At 39.2% G+C, this 20181-nt stretch overlaps 2 protein-coding genes and 1 long non-coding RNA gene across 6 annotated transcripts in view; 2 read left to right on the top strand and 1 right to left on the bottom strand.

Annotated features, from left to right (window-relative positions):
* The first annotated feature begins 1891 nt into the window (after nt 1-1891).
* Nucleotides 1892-8119, top strand: prxl2b (peroxiredoxin like 2B). Its single transcript, XM_088309348.1, has 7 exons — nt 1892-2093; nt 2601-2805; nt 3188-3239; nt 3509-3572; nt 3666-3741; nt 5646-5764; nt 7978-8119. Exons 1-7 carry the CDS (start codon nt 2031-2033, stop codon nt 8002-8004), a joined length of 606 nt encoding a protein of 201 aa, XP_088165474.1. The 5' UTR covers nt 1892-2030; the 3' UTR covers nt 8005-8119.
* A 480-nt stretch (nt 8120-8599) lies between these two features.
* mmel1 (membrane metalloendopeptidase like 1) overlaps nt 8600-20181 on the bottom strand; it is a 28310-nt gene continuing 16728 nt past the window's right edge. For 2 of the 3 annotated variants that reach the window (XM_088309544.1, XM_088309543.1), the window contains exons 4-24: nt 19014-19073; nt 18754-18915; nt 17864-17944; nt 17548-17643; nt 16737-16855; nt 16388-16453; nt 16101-16235; nt 15302-15391; nt 14539-14675; nt 14376-14469; nt 14179-14307; nt 13864-13962; nt 13212-13295; nt 13008-13111; nt 12860-12918; nt 12669-12788; nt 11829-11962; nt 11693-11758; nt 11514-11609; nt 11309-11385; nt 8600-10739 (exon numbers count right to left, since the gene is read on the bottom strand). In XM_088309544.1, the coding sequence (XP_088165670.1) occupies nt 10640-10739; nt 11309-11385; nt 11514-11609; nt 11693-11758; nt 11829-11962; nt 12669-12788; nt 12860-12918; nt 13008-13111; nt 13212-13295; nt 13864-13962; nt 14179-14307; nt 14376-14469; nt 14539-14675; nt 15302-15391; nt 16101-16235; nt 16388-16453; nt 16737-16855; nt 17548-17643; nt 17864-17944; nt 18754-18915; nt 19014-19073 (2108 nt within the window). In that variant the 3' untranslated portion in view covers nt 8600-10639. The remainder of the gene's footprint in view (nt 10740-11308; nt 11386-11513; nt 11610-11692; nt 11759-11828; nt 11963-12668; nt 12789-12859; nt 12919-13007; nt 13112-13211; nt 13296-13863; nt 13963-14178; nt 14308-14375; nt 14470-14538; nt 14676-15301; nt 15392-16100; nt 16236-16387; nt 16454-16736; nt 16856-17547; nt 17644-17863; nt 17945-18753; nt 18916-19013; nt 19074-20181) is intronic. The other variant, XM_088309545.1, reaches the window with a different exon arrangement.
* Nucleotides 14925-19535, top strand: LOC148327281 (uncharacterized). 2 transcript variants are annotated; one of them, XR_015845837.1, is made up of 4 exons: nt 14925-15729; nt 16122-16220; nt 17878-17983; nt 19435-19535. It is a non-coding gene; the product is annotated as an uncharacterized LOC148327281 (long non-coding RNA). The 2 variants fall into 2 exon arrangements; XR_015845836.1 differs by having other exon boundaries at nt 17875-17983.

Here is a 20181-nt window from a genome sequence, read left to right as displayed (position 1 = left end):
AAAGAATAAAAAAATAAATAAAGTCACTTGCGTTCTGCGTCGGACTCGAGGTGCATTCACTGACCACTTACGCAGTAGGAAAGTTACCAGGGGATGCTGATTCTGGCAGCACCCGACAGAATAAGTACCCCCCCTCTAATCACAAAAATATTAACCCAACCCATCAAGTGACTTATTCTGTGTACTTATTGGATCATTTTGAGTAAGTGTGGCAAATTTGAGCAGGATCCCTTCTTCCTAGGCAAAGTTACTGGGGGGGGGATACAGATTCTGGCAGATGCTGCCACAATAAGTACCCCCCTCGAATCACAAAAAAATACCATTACTATGAGCACCGTATATGCCCTTCCATCACGTACTGAATACTATTTTTTTTCATGCAAGGTGGTGATGATTACACCAAATTAAATTTACTTTACTTTAATTAATTAAATCACCCTTTGGTTTATATTACCACGAGGGCAGTACATGATAGATCACTCGCACAAAGTTTAACAAGATTTATTCATAGGTTTGTCACGTAAATATGATAAACCATGAAAAAATAAGACAAAGTAAGTATCCATGTTCTCCCCATACCTGCGTGGGTTTCCTCCTTGTACTCCAGTTTCCTCCCTCGTTCCAAAAACATGCATGGTGGGTTGATGGAACACTCTAAACCAGGGGTGTGCAAACCTTTTGATTGGCGGGCCACAATGGGGTCTGAAATTTGACAGTGGGGCCGGACCAGGAGCAGATGGATGGAGTGTTTTGGTAACCTCACCTCATCGGAGGAAAAAAAAATACATTTAATTTTAAATGAAAGGGAATAAAAGCATTACAACAATATATGTCTTTGAAAAAACACAGGGTTTAGAAAATAAAACTTTATTCATTTAATATTTTTCAAGTTCGGCGGGCCGGATTAAAACATTTAACGGGACGCATGTGGCCCCGGGCCGTAGTTTGCCCATGCCTGATCTAGACAGACAAATAGTATTTTTAGGTGACAGACATGGATGGCTCCGGAGGAGTCGCGGCGGCATGTGTGACCGGAAGCACCCTCCCCGGACCGGAAAAACAAAAAAATAAATAAATAAAAATAAATAAATGAATGTAGAATCCCACCTTTCATTTCACTGGTGTAGGCGAAAACCGGATTGCAGGACCGCCGAGGGCAAATCCAGTGCATGGCGGGGCTCCCTATGTTAAAAGGTAGGAAAACATTATCAAGACTAAACTATGATAAATTTAAAAAATTTATTATTCAAATTAAATTTTGAAAAAATCTAATATTTGTATAACTAAATCTTTTTAGTTAAAATAGAAACCAAACATTGTATTCGTTAAAGAAACAGATGAAATTTGAAATTAAAATTTAAATAAAATTTTAATTTAAAACGGTTATGCCTTAGGGAAAATATATTTAAAAACTGAATATTAAAAAAAAGCAAATACAAATTCACAATCTAATGTAAAAAAATAAAGTTAAAATTATTTTTCAAATATGTTGTACCTCACATTGTAGAAAGCACTTAAAAATCATAATAAAAAAAGGTTATCTCAAGTAATTCAACTTTGTCATGTCACATTGTAACATGCACATAAAAAATAAACATATAAAACAAAATGCTTGTAACATGAACACATCCAGAGTTTTGATCGAAATCCCGCGTGAGTGACGTAAAACACTTCATTTTGCCATGTAGTTTAAATATTTGTTGAAAAAAAATGAAAAGAAAAAAATAAGAAAAAAGAAACAAAAAAGTCAATGGGAAAAACATGACATAAGAAAAGACAATAAGGCTTGGAAGAGTGTCGTAAACCATCACCTTTGCTCATATTTTCTCTCTTTTGAGAATGTCCCGCCTCTTTTCTGTCCTTTATTGCATTCTGATTGGCTACTGTTTCCCAGCTTGCCTGATGCGATTGGACGACACAACTCACTGGGCAAACCAGGAAGTAGTTGTTTCGCAACAACTCTGCGTGACATATATTTACTATTATATGATCTTGCTGCATTGAGCTGATTTATTTTATTCTCCTAAAACATGGCCAACGTCGACCTTGTTCGCGTCGGGAAGAACTTGTTGAAGAGCGCGGTCACTGGGGAGGTAAGATATAAAAGTAACTGAACAAACTCCATCCAATAAATTCTTCACGTTGTTTTCCCATTTAAAGCTCTTGGAGCTATGGAGCCAGCCTTAGAGAATAAGTGTCATAAAGCTGCTATTATTATATTCCATACTGAGTCTGATTTGTGTCAAATGTGTCTCTAGTTAGGTTGGTACAATTCACCACGAGGGATAGGAATTGGGAATTGATGAGAATTTTGTGATTCTGTTTGGTCTTGTTGTCTTATTGGATGAGGAAATAAAATACTGTAATTCAAAGGATATATGATATCATTGATGTCATGATTATTATATGTATCACATGAAACCTAGTTTGACAAAATAAGATGTAGAAAGTCCAGGTATTTGTTTTGAAATGTCAGGAGTAAAAGTATATAGGCATCATCAGAATAAATACCCAAGGAAAATCTAGTTACGTACACTAACAAAGTAGTTGTAAGTAAATACGACATTGATATCTGACTTTGTCCTTTCTTGTTTTCACAGAGTGTGGCGCTGCAGTCCCTGTGGCAGGACCAGCCGGCAGTCTTGTTCTTCCTTCGCCGCTTTGGCTGCCAGGTGTGCCGCTGGACGGCAGCCGAGATCAGCAAGCTGGAGCCTGACCTGAGCGCCAACGGCGTGGCACTGGTGGGCATCGGGCCCGAGGAGTTGGGCCTTGAAGAGTTCAAGAAGTTGGGCTTCTTTAAAGGCTGTAAGCGGCATTTATGTGACACACACGTGCCTCGGTTATTCAGAAGTATGGTTTCGGCACCATCTTGGTTCCAAGGGACTTTGTTGAATTGAGGGGCTTCATTTGTCAGGCTAACACATAGCTTCGGTGTCGCAGTGTTATGACCCTTGAAGCAACAGGTCACTAATGTTGGAGCAACACTTGTACATAGACAATATAACTGTAGTCACAGGCACGTATTCTTTATCCTTTGTGGGAAAAAAAATGAGAGCTTACTGACTAAGTTGCAAAACGTCTAAAAAAAATTTTTTTTATACTTTGTGTGTATCTCCGTGTCTATATTACATTGCCCCCAGCGTGACTCCAATGAAATAAATAACCAAAGCTTGTCTTTCTTTTCTAGCAATCTACATTGATGAGCAAAAGAAATGCTACAAGGATTTGGGCTTCAAAAGGTGAGATAATTAAATTTTACCTGAACACACTGCACCACACAACATTAGGTCGAGATTATTAGCATGCCGGAAAGCGGCCCTCCCAGACTGGAGTTTGACACCTGTGGCCAAAAGCGTATTTATTACTAACTATGATGTTTGCTTGCCAAAGGCTGGGCTGCACAATAGTTCATGACTTTCGTACAAGTCAGCCCCATTTCTTGTCGCTGAAATTTGAACCATCATGCTGCCTTAAAAATGATAATGCGCCACTTGTATTGACTTGCCAGGTTCACAGCTTTGAGTGTGGTTCCCGCCGGGCTGGGGAAGAAAGTACGAGAAGTATCCTCAAAGGTAAGCTATGTTTAGTTGCATGCTGGTGTGATTCTCCCGCCGTTGCCAGAACATACACTGACACAGTCTCTATTCGTGCTGCTTCACACGCAGGCCAGCACTGCCGGAATCCAAGGCAATTTCTCAGGTGACCTACTCCAGAGTGGAGGAATGCTCATCGTAGCTAAAGGTACATTAAGTCAATCACTGTATCCTGACACAACAATTAATTATAACTACTCAGTCTTTAAAGGGGAAGTTAACACCAATATATTCTTGACAAGAACATTTTCAATACAGGCCCACCAGTCAAAACGACCAATCATGGCTCAGCTTCAGAAAAGAGTTACGCCATGATTGGCCGTTACCTGAGCAACTGTGATGTCATTTTCAGTCGACAGCCAGGTGCTTACCATGCTCTATAGCAGGGGTCTCAAACTCGCGGCCCGCGGGCCATTTGACCATTACCTGGTCACAGTGGATAAAATTGAACCGCGGATTATTGTTGGGCACATCTTCAGCTTTAAAATGAGGGTAGGATTGTAATTTTTTTTCGATGTTTTAGTAGGGGTTTGATTGATGAATGTTCCACTCATGTTCAGGACAATTCATGTTCAGAAGAAGATTAAAGAACTGTTAATACAGACATTTGACTCATTATTATTATTATTATTATTATTATTATTATTATTATTATTTATTACTGATTAATTTTCTTATTAATTCCTTATTTATTTTCTTATTAATTCCTTATTTATTTTTAAATCTTATTTTGTGTTAAAAAATAAAAATAAAGACATTTGAGAAGATTAGATTTTTTTTATTTTTTTCTTGCGGAAAACCTGATGCGGCCCAGCCTCACCCAGAGTCTGCCTCTAGTGGCCCCCAGGTAAATTTAGTTTGAGACCCCTGCTCTATAGTATAGTATTGGTGGATTTTTTTTTCACTATTTTTTTTTTAAAATGTTGGCTTGAGTGCAACCTCGATTAATGATACAGTATGTTGAAGTCCGTCCACAAGTGGGCAGTGCTGTTCCGTATGAAAAAAGAAACTCTAAGTGAAGTGTTTTCTTTTTTTCTTCCCATTATTTGCGTTTAGTCCATACCGTAACCATGCTGCAAGAAAAAAAAGTGTTTATATAAAAGTAGGCTAATAGTAACAGCCATCCAATAATAATTTGCAATTATATTTTTCAGTTTTTTTTCCTAGCTATGTTGGGATCTGTTTTGCTATGTCTGTCTCTGTGATCGTGCATGAGGCCCATTGATGACAACGAGGCGAAAACGGTGGGCGATTGCCATAAAGCAAGGAGAAGGACTAAGTAGACAATATAAGTTGATAATAAAAGAACAGACTGGACAAGCAAAATCAATGCAAAGAGAACTACCTCACGGCAGATGCTCAGTAATCTTCCTCTGCATGTTTGTCATCAAATTTAATGTTGATGGCGTAGTTTTTCCTCAAGTTTTAATTGTGTTTTCGGTCCCTTCTCATTATTTTATAAATTAAATAAATGAAGATTGTATTATTTAGGCTTGAAGCTATTGCATTTTTAAACAACAAAATGTACACGTGTGGTATTATTAGTGTCCACTTGGGGTCGCCATCTCTTCCATCTTTATGCCATAATAACTATGGCTATTTGAGTTTCTGTGTCCTTTAACGTTGAAGCCTGGCCTGGTGAGTGACATGGGAGGCAGGGTGTAGTTTTCTGTTGTGAGCTCAGGTTAGTGGCTGTATCGAAAGTGCACTGTCGACTATGCCTGCCTCTAAACCACTTTTGGAGGATATGTTCTCGCTCGTGGTTTTAGGCTATATTAAATAAGCCTCCACTGGCTGCCTGTGCACTTAAGTTCATTACACGATTCTGCATTCAGATTCTTGTTTTTAAGTCTTGAAATGGTCTTGCCCCGCCCTACCTCTCTCTTTAGCTGCTCCATCACTACATGGAAATTTTTAAGACTAGTCTGACTTAGATGGAAGAAAAATGGCACAAAAAAAAAGGCATGGACTTGTTAATACAATACAATACAATACAACTTTATTTTTATAGTGCATTTCACAACATCCTCTGTATCTTTTGTGGTTCCCAAGGGGGGGAGAAAACCTTGCTGCACTTCATCCAAGACTCCCCAGGAGACTATGTACCTTTGGAGGATATCGCAAAAGCTTTGTCCATTTCGTCACATGCGAAGGAGGGCCAGAGGCCAGTGGTAAGACACAGTGTTGTTATTCTAAAAATAAAAAAAGTGCTATTGTCATTTTTGATTACCTTAATAGGGCCTTCCCAGTGAAGGGTTAAATGGAACTGCAAGAAAAAACCATGTGTTCACAAACCAGACGTCAGATTTACGTCAGCACCATTGCGCGCATCTAACAGGCTTCTCCACGGACAATATCAAGGTCGTTACTTACTCGTCACAGCCCATCATCCTGCAAAAAAAAAAAAAAAAGTACATTACTTCACTGGATTAGGACCATTATATCAATGATACTGTTGCTAGTGAGAAAGTCCGATATTTTGCCAATTCTGGTTTTGCTCAGACGGTTTCTCATAGTTGAGGAATATTATTTTGGCAGATGGTAATCAGCCAATCAGTAGTATTCTCGCTTTGAAAACAATAAAGGATCCCTGCAAAATTAAAAAAAAAGCCAGTTGGTGTCAGAAGCGCCAATTACGTCTTTTGGCATTAAAAACACGGTTGCCTCACTTAAATTAACAGGTGGTGGCTTCCGACAGCAAACTATTTTACAAAATAATATAACGTGCCATTGAATTTTTCTAATGTAAAATGAGTGCCGGGACTTAATAAAGGTTGGGACACTTTTTGTTAGTCAGTCCTGTGACCTTCAGTTCCGTCAGGTCGCTAGTGACGTTCACCAGCACGCCGAAACCAACCCCCGTCACCACCGTCGTTCACCCGTCCCTTCCACGCACTGCCGACCTCCCCGTAACCTTTCCGAGGGGCAACGAGCTCGCGGAACACAAAAGACTTCATTGTTGGACTGTGTGCTCCAAATGCTTAAGAAAATGAGTGCTTGTCACATAGTCACAAGCTAGCGGACGCGCTTGTTTGCGTGTGGGGGGGCCACGCCGACAGTGAAGCCTTGTGAACGTGTCCAGATCAGCGGTTGATCCCAAGAAATTCTGCTTCTTCTCAAGAGTGACTTGACATGTTTGTGTTGAGGACTAAGTCATCTGTGAAACGTGTCTTATCTGTGGGTACTGGAAATGTCGTCATTCGGTCGATACAGGATGAATCTATGATGCATCTGGAAAGTATTCAGAGGTTCACTTTGTGCACATTTTGTTCGGTTACACCCGCAGTCATACGCAATACTGTTCCTGCTAACGTTAGATATTATTAATGAACTCATCAATTAATTCTAATCAAATTAATTATATTTAATAAAATGTAGAAATGAGCATGAATTACACTGGCCATAAGCAATTTTTTTTTTTTTTTTATCAGCGATGGTGTTACATGTCCCTAAATGTATTTATATTTTTTTTTTCTACAACATTTTTTGGAGATATTTTCACTTTTTGTTTTTTTAAGATTGACCTACAAAAGCTGTGGATTTTATCATGTGTTGTAATTTATAGCTATGACGTTTTGGAAAAAAATTCCACATGTTGCTGAACCTAAACCTTATTTCATGAATATTTATTATTATTATTATTATTATTATTATTATTATTATTTAAAAAGGCAGAATTGAAAAAAAATCATGTAGAAATGTTTACGTGCATCTCTGATTAAAGAAGTGTAGTCATTTCTTTGTCCAGTATTATTTTGCTGAAAAAATAAACAATTTGGCATTAAATACAATAATCTTAGTAAAATAGACAATATTTTATTTTATTTTATTTGATAATTGTTTTGCAAATTCATTTAAAATGTATTTGTAAGATTCATGCTTTTTTTTTTGTAAATGATAACATCTATTATCAGTTGTACGATTACAAAAAGTATGTGTCAGAAGTCAAAAATGACTCCTCTTGGGGTAAATTATTTGAAAGTAATATAATAAATGATAAAATGACACATTTTATTTTAGGTGCCTTTTATGGCACTCATTGTCACCTTAAATAATTTAAAGAACAATTTCGAAATGCAAAAATGACCCCTCAAAATATTAATAAAAAAAAAAAAATGAAATACAAAACTCAAGATGAAGGTACCTACTGCTGTGATTGGGTACCTAAAAGTACCACTTTTTGGTACCTTATTCTAGAGTGCCAGCAACATTGCAACACGACCAAAACAAATAACTGTTCTTTGGCACCCTTTTACAAGCCTTCCAAACTATTTTTTGGGTAGTTTTTACTCATCAATATGGATAGCTTTTATTCCTTATTAGATCAAAATATTGATCCATTGTACTGAGACAAATCCTTACCCTTACCCCTTTTTTCTTGCAGTGCAATGACGACGTTTGCACTCGATGAGGACACCACTTATCAAATTTTATTCAAATCTCACCCGGGCGCAAGATGACACATTCCACTGTAAAAAATATCTCACCTTGTTTTGAAAACATTTACAATAAAATCAAGGAAATAATTTCTTGCTTTCAGTTTGTTAATGTTTTTTTTTTTTTGGGGGGGGGGGTATTTTTTTCTCAATTTACTACTGTATCCAAGTGGCACCAAAGAAAGTCTGACATTCTTCTTTCGAAATACATAAAGAATGAACAATTACAGTACACTTAACATCTACTTGTAACATTTTGGTTGAAATCACTCAGTATGCAAGGGGCAGTTCTGGCTCATGCAATTGTTGCTTTTTTTCTGGGCAAGGTTAGGCAATTACAATTCCGGCTACCGGATACATGTGGTATACGTAGCAGAAACCGCTGTAGAAAGCAGCTTCGCCTACCCGTTGGCTTTCACATGATAGTCCACGTAATTGTCCGACCCTCTTTCCAAAACTTGAATAAATATCCATTTAATTCATCTTGTTGGAACATTCACTTTAATAGCAATCGTTACAGCTTAGCATGACAAAAATAGCAATCATTGTAGAAATCAAATGAACAGCAAGAACATTCATAAAACATTATTTTATTATACATTTTAAAGCTGGCAAAGCAACAGTGCAATCTTATAAATAGATAAATACATTCCTCTCACATTTTTAGAGATCGTTCCGGTATATATACTGTATATATCGCTGTATAGAACATGAAACAAATACAGTAACACCTATGTATATCTAGTACATATTGCGGAATATAACAGTACGACCAAACAGTCACAAGGCATCCTGAATATCTTTCCTTCGTTCTTTTTTAAAACTCTTTGTAGCACAGAAGCAACACTAATCACACCACTCTACACGCTCCCGCCCCTTCCTCCTATGCTCCGCTTTGATTCCCCTTCCATTACATGGTAATAAAGATAGAAAATAACAGTCTCAGCGCCATTCGTCCAGATTCTTATTGGCGGTCACAAGGCCTCGGCGTCCTTTCATCTCCATTAAATCAATGTGAGCTTCATCTGCTGGCTGCTGCCTGATCAGTCCGCCTTTCACGTGTAATTGCTTGTGTCCGAAAGGCAAAGAGTCCAGTATTAGCTTCGTGTACACATTAGTCCGTGTTGTTACACGGTAATAATTCGACAAATGTAGCCTTGTCGTCTCATAAATGTCACATGCAGTTGTGGGAGCAGGGAGAAGACGCTAAGGGTGCTTCAAAAACACTGCGATGAGCTAGCATGATATTTTTTTATTTTTTTTTAAATTCAGTGGACACGCGCATGGAAAGTAGAATCTTGAATTCCCTAATCCCAGTCCAAACAAGGACGGGACTAAACAAGACAAAACACCCCAAGTTATAGTATGTTTATTTATTTTTTTATGCTTTTCACATTTCTTTGGGAGATAGCGATGATAAACTAACAAAGATAATGTTGATGACGACATTCAAGCAAGAAAAGGGACTTCATCCTCAAAATAGCTAACGATTAAAGCAATTATTTTGTACAACTTGGTACAGTCGAGGTCTCTTTTGTGACGTTATTTTCATAAAAGTAGGTGAGCAATTTTATTTTATTTTTTTAGGGGAATCAGCGATTAATAAGCCAACTAGGAAAATGTCTGTGACAGGACTGAAACTTAAAAGGGAATTTATCGTCAAAAGCCGCACTCTTCATAGCAAATAAATTATTATAAATTATTTTTAAAATATTTATTTTTTTTGTCGTTTTTTTTTACTACATCTTTGCTTGTTTTTGACAACTATTTGTCCCCCAAATTTGATGAAACAACCAACTCGCAGAACTTGAGAGTTCCACAAACAGACGACTCAGAATCTGACCAAAAAGGAATCCAGAGCTCCCCTATCCTGATTGTAACAAAAAAAAATGTTTTTTGTTGTGATAAGACAAGATGGATATTTTGTTTGCTACATCGCATTTTAAGCAGTTACTCGCATAACTTTTTACATTACAACTAACAACTACATAAAACAGCTACCTGTACTGTATGAAAAGGTTCTGAGGTTAACCATTTGAGCATTTCTTTCTTCAATTCTCCCCAAAAAAAAACAATCATGGGTCAGACAGTTTCCTCGAACTGTTAAAGTTCTGAAGATTGCAATTATTTTTTAAAGTTGAAGTAGTGTGCGTCTGAGACACTAAAAAAATCTTCTGAAAAGCCAGAGTTTAAATATTTGCTGACTTATTTTTAAAAGCTGCAGTTGACATTTTAATTTCTGATACTCAGAGAGCGGAACTAATTCTGTTCTAGCCACCGATGGTTTCATTACTTTTGCATGTGCTCGCTGTGATTCACTTCGCGGTGGTCGAATGAAAACTTTCACGAGTTAATCACAAAGATCTGCTCTTAAGATTTACGTGGAAAATTCCCAAAAGAAAATGTTTTACACAAGTCATAAGTGTTGCCTCGTGAATCCTCCAGAGTGTTTACTTTCAAACTAATCCATGATGTCTCCATTTGAAAACAGCCGACAGTGACTTCACTTGGTATCACCCCAAATAAACGAGACTGTTGCAGGACAGTCAGCATGAAGACGGTGTCTCCTAGTCTGCCGTCACAGGACATGACAACCGAAGTGTAAAATTTCTACCAGACGCGGCACTTTTGCTCTGGGTTCATCGGACTGCCTTTCTGGCACTGGAATGCTTCTGAGAAAGCTTCAAAATTCTGGAGCGAACCGAGAACTCTAAGGAGAAAAATAAAGAGGACATCAAGTTGAGATCGCAACATTCGACTTTAAAGGCTGCTGTGAGACATCAAATTTAACTCAGAGGAAACAGAGTACTGGAGTACCCAAATAAACTTTGCGTTCCCAGAAAACCCAGAGTCCACGAAGATCCCTGGTGTTCCTGGATTTCTAAGTTTAGAGGAAAAATTCCATACAGAAAGGCAACTGAAAAGAAATTAACCCAACATCCATGGAAAACTGAAGTAGGCGTTGCCAGAGAATATTTAAGACCCCAGAGATTTCTAGAGTTCCCAGAGAAGCTTGGAGCCTCTGGAGAAAATTGGAGTTTCTGAAGAAACCTAGAGTCTGGAGAAAACCAAAGTGCCAGAAAACTGGAGTACCTAGAGAAAAATTGAGTACTCCACGGAGAAAATCCAAGACTGAATCGAATGTGGAGCAACAACGCCGACCACTCTTTCGGCTAGAGTGGTTCTCATTACCCCTAACCTGACAACTCTCTTTTCTAATCCTTCTTAAAAATTTGGCTAGCAATAAATCGTTTATCTCTGGCGGTATGTATGTTTTACCTGTATTCTAATGGGCTGTGAGAGTCCGTCTTGATAGACTGGCTGGCATATTCGGGGCGATATGCACCGCACCAAACCTGGATGAAGCAAAATGATCATTTAAGGTACTGAGTGGTACTTTTTCAAAAGCACCAATCCACCGCTGAATGTCTCTGATTCTTGGTGAACGTATAAAATATCATATATCCTTGTTTTGTTTACTTACTTGGGCAAAGTTAAGAAAGAACAGCTGCTTGTGATCCATGTCTAGACCGGGCAGACGAGGCTCTTCACCTTCTGTTTCCACCCACTTCAGGTAAGCCTATAAAAAAAAAAGAAAAAATGAAGCGTCAATTTCAAAACAAATGTCATGTGCGCCTTGAAATCCCTCATGTGACAGCCCACCTTGTAGGCTTGCCGAACTCCTCCGTTGTCTGCGATGTTCTCCCCTAAAGTGCTGATCCCGCTCACCTACAATAAGTTGATGATGCTTACAAACAAATCCTGATATATTGGATCTATCATCATGAACAAGCCTTACATTTTGTCCACCCGCAAGCTTCCAGATGAACTTGCCATACTGCTGCACCATGCACTGTGACTGCTCCTTGAAATGCTCTGCAGAGAAATTACTCCACCAGTTGAGCATGTTGCCGTCCTTGTCGAAATTACGCCCTGCCATGGAACACCAGGTACGGTACATTAATTTGACTACATCGTGAGTTGTACTTCCCTCAGCCGTATATTATTTGATTTTGTCACATGTACAATGCACAGTGAAATTTGGTCTCTGCATTTAAACCGTCACTAAGGAGCAGTGAGCAGAAAGCAAATCGTGCTGGGAGACCAAAGTATTTGGGGGGAAAAAAACTGAGTGCCCAGATAAAAATGGAATACCTAGAGAAGATAGAACAGGAGTACCTGGACAAAACTGGACTACACAAAGAAACCTGCAGTGTACAGAAAAATTTAATATTCTGAGAAAACTGAAGTAGCCAGAGAAAGCTGTGTCAGAAACTATTGGACAGAGAGAAAATCGGATTACCCAAAGAAACCAGGAGTTGACACAGAAATCTAAAGTATTCAAAGAAAAGCGGAAGATAGCTGGAGTTCCTGGATAAAAACGGAGTATTTGGGCTACCCAAGGAAAACTGGAGTATTCCTAGAAAACATGACAACCCAGACAGAACTGCAATACCCCAAGAAACCTGGATCACACAGTAAACTAGAGTACTTGGAGACAACTGGCGTACTGAAGGAAACCGTAAGAAGACTAGTCTGCTATTCAACCCAATTAGTTGCCGCATTTTTGTTGTAGATATTGTAACATGTTAGATTACCAGTTCTGCATTCAAAGTCGCCATCATTTAACTAGTCTTACCGTTGTCATCAAATCCATGCGTGATCTCATGGCCGATGACCATGCCAATCCCACCAAAGTTCAGAGCCTGTTGTTGATGTTTACTGAAGAAAGGTGGCTGCAGGATGCCTGCGGGAAACACTGGGAGCACAAGAAGGTGCACGAGTGTCACTGAAGACGCTATTCAGAGGCGTCCTCATGAAAGATCTTACCGATCTGGTTTCTGTTGGGAGAGTAAAAAGCATTCACCACGGCAGCACCAATTATCCACCTGAGGAGCGACCAGGAATGTTTAGAATCCTGTCATCAAACATTTCTCAGCACAAAATACTCAAAATCTTTTGTTGCGTGTTGATTTACAAGTTAGGATCCACGGGCTCTCTGAGCTTCTTGAGACTCTTGTGGGCCTCAGACTTGAGGTTCTCCAGAATGTTCTCAAAGTAGTGATCCTCGCTAAAATTCAACTGAATGGAGAAAGCAGCACGAATGAGGGGATCCAAGTTCATTATTTTTTTTGGGGGGGAGGGGTAATTTTCTCCATTTAAACCGTGTCTGTATTCTTACATGAGCATACTCTTGGTCCAGCTTCTGGTTACTCTTCTGCAGGATGTGATCTGGATACCCAATGTGCTCTTTGATGGCCATGGCCTGCAGGACATACAGCACAATGAGGGTGACAATTCTGAACATCTGCATTCATGCGGTGATCGTCAATGACCATTGTACTTTATGTAGTCCACTTGGGTGAGGAGCGGGGTGTTTTGTTTTTTGTTTTGCGCTGGATTTTCCCCACAGCTTCAAGAGTTCAAAACACTCATGTGTGAAATGTCTGTAAATGGACACTTGAAATCACCATAATGTTGTTTGGGCAGACACAGGTGATTTCACGCCACCTATATTGATTACATCAATCTCGCTATGACAGGATATATCACCGCGCAGATCTGATACGCTTCAGATTTTTGAGGCCCTATTCCAGTTGGAAGATCTCTGATTCCGTGTTGGCATTCCAAGGAAAGTCCAACCAAAAGACAACCTCAGACAGACTTAGACGACGCTAGAGTGCCTTTGTCTCCCGACTGTCTTGGGATTGCCTTGAGGTCCAGTGATATTTAAGGAGGTTTCCAAAGACGGGGAACACTTGGCCTCCCTGCTTGGACCGCTCCCTTATGACCAAGACTCGGATGAGCACCGGCTCATGCTCGAATGGATGTACCTTCTCTCTGGCCTTCTCTTTGGAGGGTGCATCCATCCAACTTAGCTCCTCCAGCGTTTCAACATACGCTGTCTGGATCTTACCGATGAGATCGCTGACCTATGAAAATGAAGGGACCAAGATGATTGTGAGAACTCGGTTATTGACGAACCGTCATGGGTGATGTCCACCTTTTGCCCCAAGTCAGCTGTGATAGGCTTAAGCACCCCGTGACCCGGAACCCGATAAGTGGTATAGAAAAAGATGGATGGATAATGACAACTGTCCCCATCCAAACTGTTTCTATTCCGATGTGAATTTGGTATCGATCCTCACCATCCGTTTGCTTTCTCCGGCAAAAGTCTCGCGTACGTACAGTGCTCCGACAGCATTCTCCATGCTGCTCTGGACGTAACGAACACATTCTCTCCACCAGGCATCCTCCACCGTGGTCCCATACAGAGTCTGAGACACACACAAATGTTAAAACCCCGCGGGGATTTTGGAATTCAGGAACCAAACGTGGAGTCTACCTTCCTGTAACGCGCCCTGGCATCTTTGAAACGACGACTCAAGCTGTTCACTCTGTCAATGACCAGCTGCCAGGTCAGATAGTTCTGCATTGTTCTGCACACATGAAGTGTTACTATACTTGTGTGTTTCGCTTTTTTCTTTGGATGCGTGCATTATGCTGACCGGACACTGTGTCTGGAGAGGACTTCGTTCATCTTGTCCAGGTAGGGCGAGCCGTACACCACCACTTCCTCTTCCAGCTCCACATCGAGGGACACGCTGGATAGAACGCCTCGAATAAACCGTGTCCAATTAAAACCCTGCAAAACAAATGTTGCCATTTTTAAAAAATATTTTATTACAGTAAGAAATGAGAGTTTTCTTTTCAGGGGCAGCAGGCCATCGGGTTTGAAATCATCCAGTTGTCCAGTAGCCCACTGGAAAGATTGGTGGACGTATTTATCAGAGCAGCAAGCATGAAAAAAATCCCAAGGACTCGTGCGAACAGAAAGTCCTCCATTTTGGTTTGAAGAAGCCATTTTGGGCTCAAACCTTGACGGAGTCCTACGAAGGCCAAATGAGCTCCAATCTAGAGTAGGGATCCTCAATCAAGATAAGAGGTTGCATATGGCAATCATAAACAAAGGACATGAATCCAGTATATAAGGTCGTCGGACGTACAGCAGCTGCCGTCACACCGCCTCATGACCACAACATCTAATTGTCAGTTACAAAACAAACATGGGAAAATAAGCCATAAGGCTTTTTCAGCGAGTCTCAAGACAAAGACATCATTATCTAATCACGTGTAGCAGCCCGCTGTCGTCAATTCCCATCGCAACATTTGTGTTAATTACTTTCTTTTGTCCGACTGGAGCATTGTAATCAACTGCTTCTCGCCGTGATGTGTGTTATCTCCCAAGCCAGACACTCAGTCCTCACTCACGTTAAATCCGAATGTGCGCTGCAGCTCGTTCAGCGTCATCTTGTTGTAAAGTACAGTGACATCCTGGCGCTCCTCAGCCGGCAATGTGGCCTGGATGGAGAGAAATCATCTGCGAAATGCTGCGAAAACAATGCTATTAAATGTTTACTGGTTGTTGTTCCGGCTTAAAATGGAACAGTGTGGAGGACAACTTGGTGAAAAGTCGATTTTATCGATTTGTTGAAGATTTTTTTTTTTCCTTAACAGTTTATGAACTTCGACAACAGAGCTTGACAGATATCTCCAATAAAATGCGATTCAATTTGTATCTCGATACACGGGATGTGATACGATTCAAGGATGGTCAAAGTGGAACGATTTCAGTTCGATCCAGTGGCATTACGATTCGACTCGATATGGGACGGCTCAGGTCGAGAGCGCGTGATGCCGTGAGTTTCATGTTGTCGTTTTGCAATATGAATTAACTTGTCAGTAGCTTACTGTAAATGTGACATCTCCTTTTTAAAATATAGCTTGCCGATCAAATTCGATACATTTCTTGATATGTTTTATGGTGGAATGATCGATTTGATGTGCTCGCATTTTGAAATCAAAACCAATTTTCCGATTCTCTTTTTTATTTCCTACAGTAGCGCGATAACATGATTTTGGACATACCCCACTATTGTTTATCACTAATATTTAATTGTAAACCGAGTGATGTTGTGTTATCACCCCCCCGGCAATTAATTTCTTTCTACCTTTCAGCAGTACGAGAGCGCCTCTGTTTCTCTCTTTTCTCGTTCATGGTCACACTCACGTTGGCGATATCCGTCTCCAGGTCCAACACTTGCATCATTTCCTCCCACACGCGTTCATCGTCCTGTGTCAGGTTCCTGTCCTCCCGGGTCATCTTGGCGATCGCCACCATGAAGTGGAGGTAGGCCTCTCGAACCTATGATGACATTATTCAGAGCGATGACAATGTGTACGGTGTAAACAATAAGCTATGCAGCTGCTTTTACGCAAAGAGGATGTGAACAACAGTTTGAAAAGTAGTCAAAAAATATTGTAAGGAAATTGAAATTTTACCCTTCCCCGCCTCACCTTTTTGTAGTTTCCGTCATTAAAATAATAATCTCTTGAAGGCATCCCAAGTCCTGGTTGGTCAATCTAAACAAAATACAAGATAAATAATATACAGTTGTATACTATAACATAATATTACAGAGACCATATTCATTTTTTTACTAGTTCAATTTAAAATTTTAAATTCAAATTAATACTAATTGATCTGACAGTAAAGTATTCTTTCATTAAACAACACTTTGTTTCAATGATTCAATTACTGTATCTTAATCTATCTCTTAAAAAGAAAATAAATAAATAATGAATTTAATTAAATCAAATTAATTAAATCACCTCTACACTTTTTCATAAGAAATGGAGATCTTACGTAAACGATATGGCGCCGAGAATCCCGGTCGTCGGTCCACACGTACATGTCCAGGAGAGCCTTCTTGTGAAAGCGAGCTGTCATTGTGGCCAGAGTGTCCTCGAGGTTCCATTCTTCCTCTGCGGTAAAAGCAAATGTAGAGCGCTCAGATTTCTTTCAAGGTTCAATAATAATGTCAGGGATTAGCTCATAGATTAAATGCCCGTGCCAGCATCGGGGCATTAAAAAGGACATTTTGCAGTTTAAGGCAGCATGGTGGACTTTTGATTAGCACATCGGCCTCACAGTTTAAGGTTCAGAATTCGAATCTCTCCAAAACACAAACGAGACAAAGAGGTGTATAAAACGGATGGATTGATTTAGTAATTTAATCGGTATCAGTTGAATAAAAAAAGACAAAAAAAAAAAGTATGAAAATATTTTGATTATTATTGGACTTTATTTTCTTCGTTAGAAAATTCTTGAATTTTAAATTTAATAGAGAACAGTCCAGTCATTCAATATAGCCTTTTTTTTCCAATTTTGAATGTGTATAATTCATATATAAATGTCATTCAATCTGCAATATCTTTTCATTTTATAAGGAGTAAAAAAGGGATTTTTTCCCTTTAATTCAGATAAGCAATTCGATTAGATTTTTTTATTTTTTAAATAACTCAAAAACATATTTTTATATTTAATACAGAGCACCAATTTAGTCCTAACTATTTTCTCATTTTAATAGCAACTTGATTCCTTTGTAACAAATTAATTAGCAAACACAAAATTATACTCAAGTGATTTATTGCGAACGGTGCATGGTTTGTTTTACCAGATGTGGCGTTCCAGTCATCAGAAGCCACCGGCCAGTCGCCGATCATGTCGATGAGCCTCAGGAGGGGCTGAGAGTCGCGTTGCTCGATGAGGCCTAAATAAGTCAAGCGGTCACATCATTAGGGACATGTGCACAGGTCCAATGCAAGACCTGAACCGAATCTCAGAGCTCTTTCAAGGTTCACTCATCCTAATAAGGATTATTTTATTAAAGGAACTAGTATTGAGGTTTTTGACCTTAGAAGCCGCAATTGTGTACTTCCTGCAATAAAATCATTTTTTATTTCATCGGGTCGACCTTTCGATGTGCTTACTTTCATTCAAGCAGGAGCTGTAAAGGATTTTGGCTTTCTTGATGGCATCTCTGTCTTCTTCGCTGTCCGTCTCCAAAGCACCTGAAAGGCAGGTGACAACACGCAGACTTTGTGTTAGTGGTAAGTAATGATCACCATTGGCAAGCCTTGTCGTGAAGTCAGAGCGGCGATTAATTTGCTAAATTAATGCGAAGAAAAAAAAATCCAAATGTTTTTTTTGTTTTTTTTAACTACAAACATTTAATACAGAGCAGTGATTTGAAATGATTTGTTTCTGGGGGATAGTTTTAAAAAGAATGATGCATTTTTTTCTTTAGATTCTTTTAATTTAATACAGAGCAGTGATTCAATTATATTGTTTTTGACATTTTTTTATGATTTTCAAAAATGGTATAAAAGACCCTTTCAGTCTGCAATATTATTTAAAAAAAAATGTCATTTAGAAAGAATATGTGATTCAGACTATTATCACAATCGTATTATAATTTTAACTTAATATAATTTTAGCCCATACTCTAAAAACAGTTGGGTCAAAAAACTAAACGAAAAAAACAACACAATTTTGGGTCAAAAATGGACCGATCCACTTTTCTTTCTTTTTCCACTTTCTGAGTTGTCTTTGCAGAAAACACCCCCAAAAAATGCAAGACGAATTGTCAGAATTAGTAGATCGGTCCATTTTTGACCCATAATTATGTTATTTTGTGTTTCTAGCGTGCACCAACTCTTCCCCACACACCGTAAAAAAAGCCTGGATTTGACTAAAGCCTCCCTCTTGAGCTTTTTAACATTGCATCCTTCACACCTTTAAATCTCACACCTGGAAGACCTTGGCGCAACCCCGTAGTTTGCCACTTTCTGCTCTAACCAAAGAAGGGCCACATACTGACCTTTAAGCACAATCTCCAGCTTATCCCTGAGGATGTCAAAGACGCTGTGACGCGAGCTGGTCTCGGGGATGACGTGGCGTTCCAGCCAGCCCCCGCAGGCGTACTGGTAGAAGTTATCGCAAGGTTTCACAGACGCATCCATGTTCTGCAGCAGCCGCGACGCTTTGGGGGAAGAGATGATGATAATACTTAAAAAAAAAAAACAACAACAACAACAACAAAAAAAAAAACAATTATATGACATGCTATGCGGGTCTCACCGGCGGTAACGCAGTCTGCAGTTGTGCACACGCTATCGAGGTTGGAGCGAAACAGCTGACCTGGGTGGGAACAAAGCACTTGCACTTACAGTGGTACCATGAAATGTTAAACACCTCAAAAGTTGGAGCATTTTGCCTTAAAATGAAAGTTTTGATTCAGAGCCGCTTTCAAACTTGTGCTTGTGTGTTTAGCTTTTTCTTTGGCTTTTTCTCTCACTTTTTTTGTGAAAGGGAAGTGGAACTGACTTTTTAATGGCTTTTATACAATTAGTTAGGTCTTGGGAGTGCCCGCCCACCCAAGTGTGAACTAAAACAATCTAGTAAATCTTTTCTGAGCTGCTTGTTTGCAAAAATGTGTCATTGAGTTAGTTGTTCTGAATTTTTATTTTTATTTATTTATTTATTTTTTTTTACGTCACAGTGGGGCCAATATACTTTATTCCATCCTCACATCAAGTTTCTCCACTATTCTTGAGCCTTGTCTGGAGTGGAGTTGCTGGACTACACGACGCTACAATCATGTCACAAGCCAAAAGGTAAGCAGAGCTGCAGTTAGCGCAGATTAGCATTAGTACACGCTTGAATGTTTGGCGAAGGAGTCATTTCTTTTTTGCCGTGTGGCTACAAATGTAGATCCTCTCCACAAAATGTCAAGTGTAGTGTGTGAAGTGCTGCCTCCATGAGTGAAAATATGTATTTATTTATTTTTTTTTGGGCAAAGACAAGTAGAAGGACTTGCTCACATATATTGCTCATATTCTCAGAAATTGTCAGGTACTTTTTTGATGGGATGATTAATTTACCAGCCGGTAGGAGCGCTCTTAAAATTAGGGAAAAATGTGGACAAATTTGGCAGATCGTGACCCCCTTTTTTTTTTTTTTTTAATTATTTTTTAATTTAACTCAAGTATAGAAATTGGCCTAAGAAAATCCATATTGGTCGAGCCCTAATTTGTACACCAGCCATTAAAAATCTATTTCACATTCTCATTCATGCAAGTCATTTCATTCTCAGGACATTTAATCGATCTCAACTCGACTGCTCTGTTTGTCTTTAAGCCCTTCGCCTATCATCCAAGTTGGCTTCATCTGCCTCTATTCATGGTTGGGGTGTGAAGAATTTATTTCCCATATGTCCCCATATTAAATGTGGGTCCCAAAAAAAGCA

Source organism: Idiotropiscis lumnitzeri, chromosome 11 (assembly GCF_059441095.1).
Source record: "Idiotropiscis lumnitzeri isolate Australia: NSW breed Sydney's pygmy pipehorse chromosome 11, RoL_Ilum_1.0, whole genome shotgun sequence".
NCBI classification, from domain to species: Eukaryota; Metazoa; Chordata; class Actinopteri; order Syngnathiformes; family Syngnathidae; genus Idiotropiscis; species Idiotropiscis lumnitzeri.
The sequence above is the reverse complement of the archived record's forward strand: the minus strand, read 5'-3'. Positions and strand labels throughout refer to the sequence as shown.

What these genes read in the sequence shown, in the direction of transcription:
- prxl2b (XM_088309348.1), top strand. Translation starts at nt 2,031, where the DNA reads ATGGCCAACGTCGACCTTGTTCGCGTCGGGAAGAACTTGTTGAAGAGC. An exon ending in GTTGGGCTTCTTTAAAGGCT is followed by an intron (nt 2,806 to 3,187) that starts GTAAGCGGCATT and finishes TTTCTTTTCTAG; the next exon opens with CAATCTACATTGATGAGCAA. An exon ending in AGGAGGGCCAGAGGCCAGTG is followed by an intron (nt 5,765 to 7,977) that starts GTAAGACACAGT and finishes TTTTTCTTGCAG; the next exon opens with TGCAATGACGACGTTTGCAC.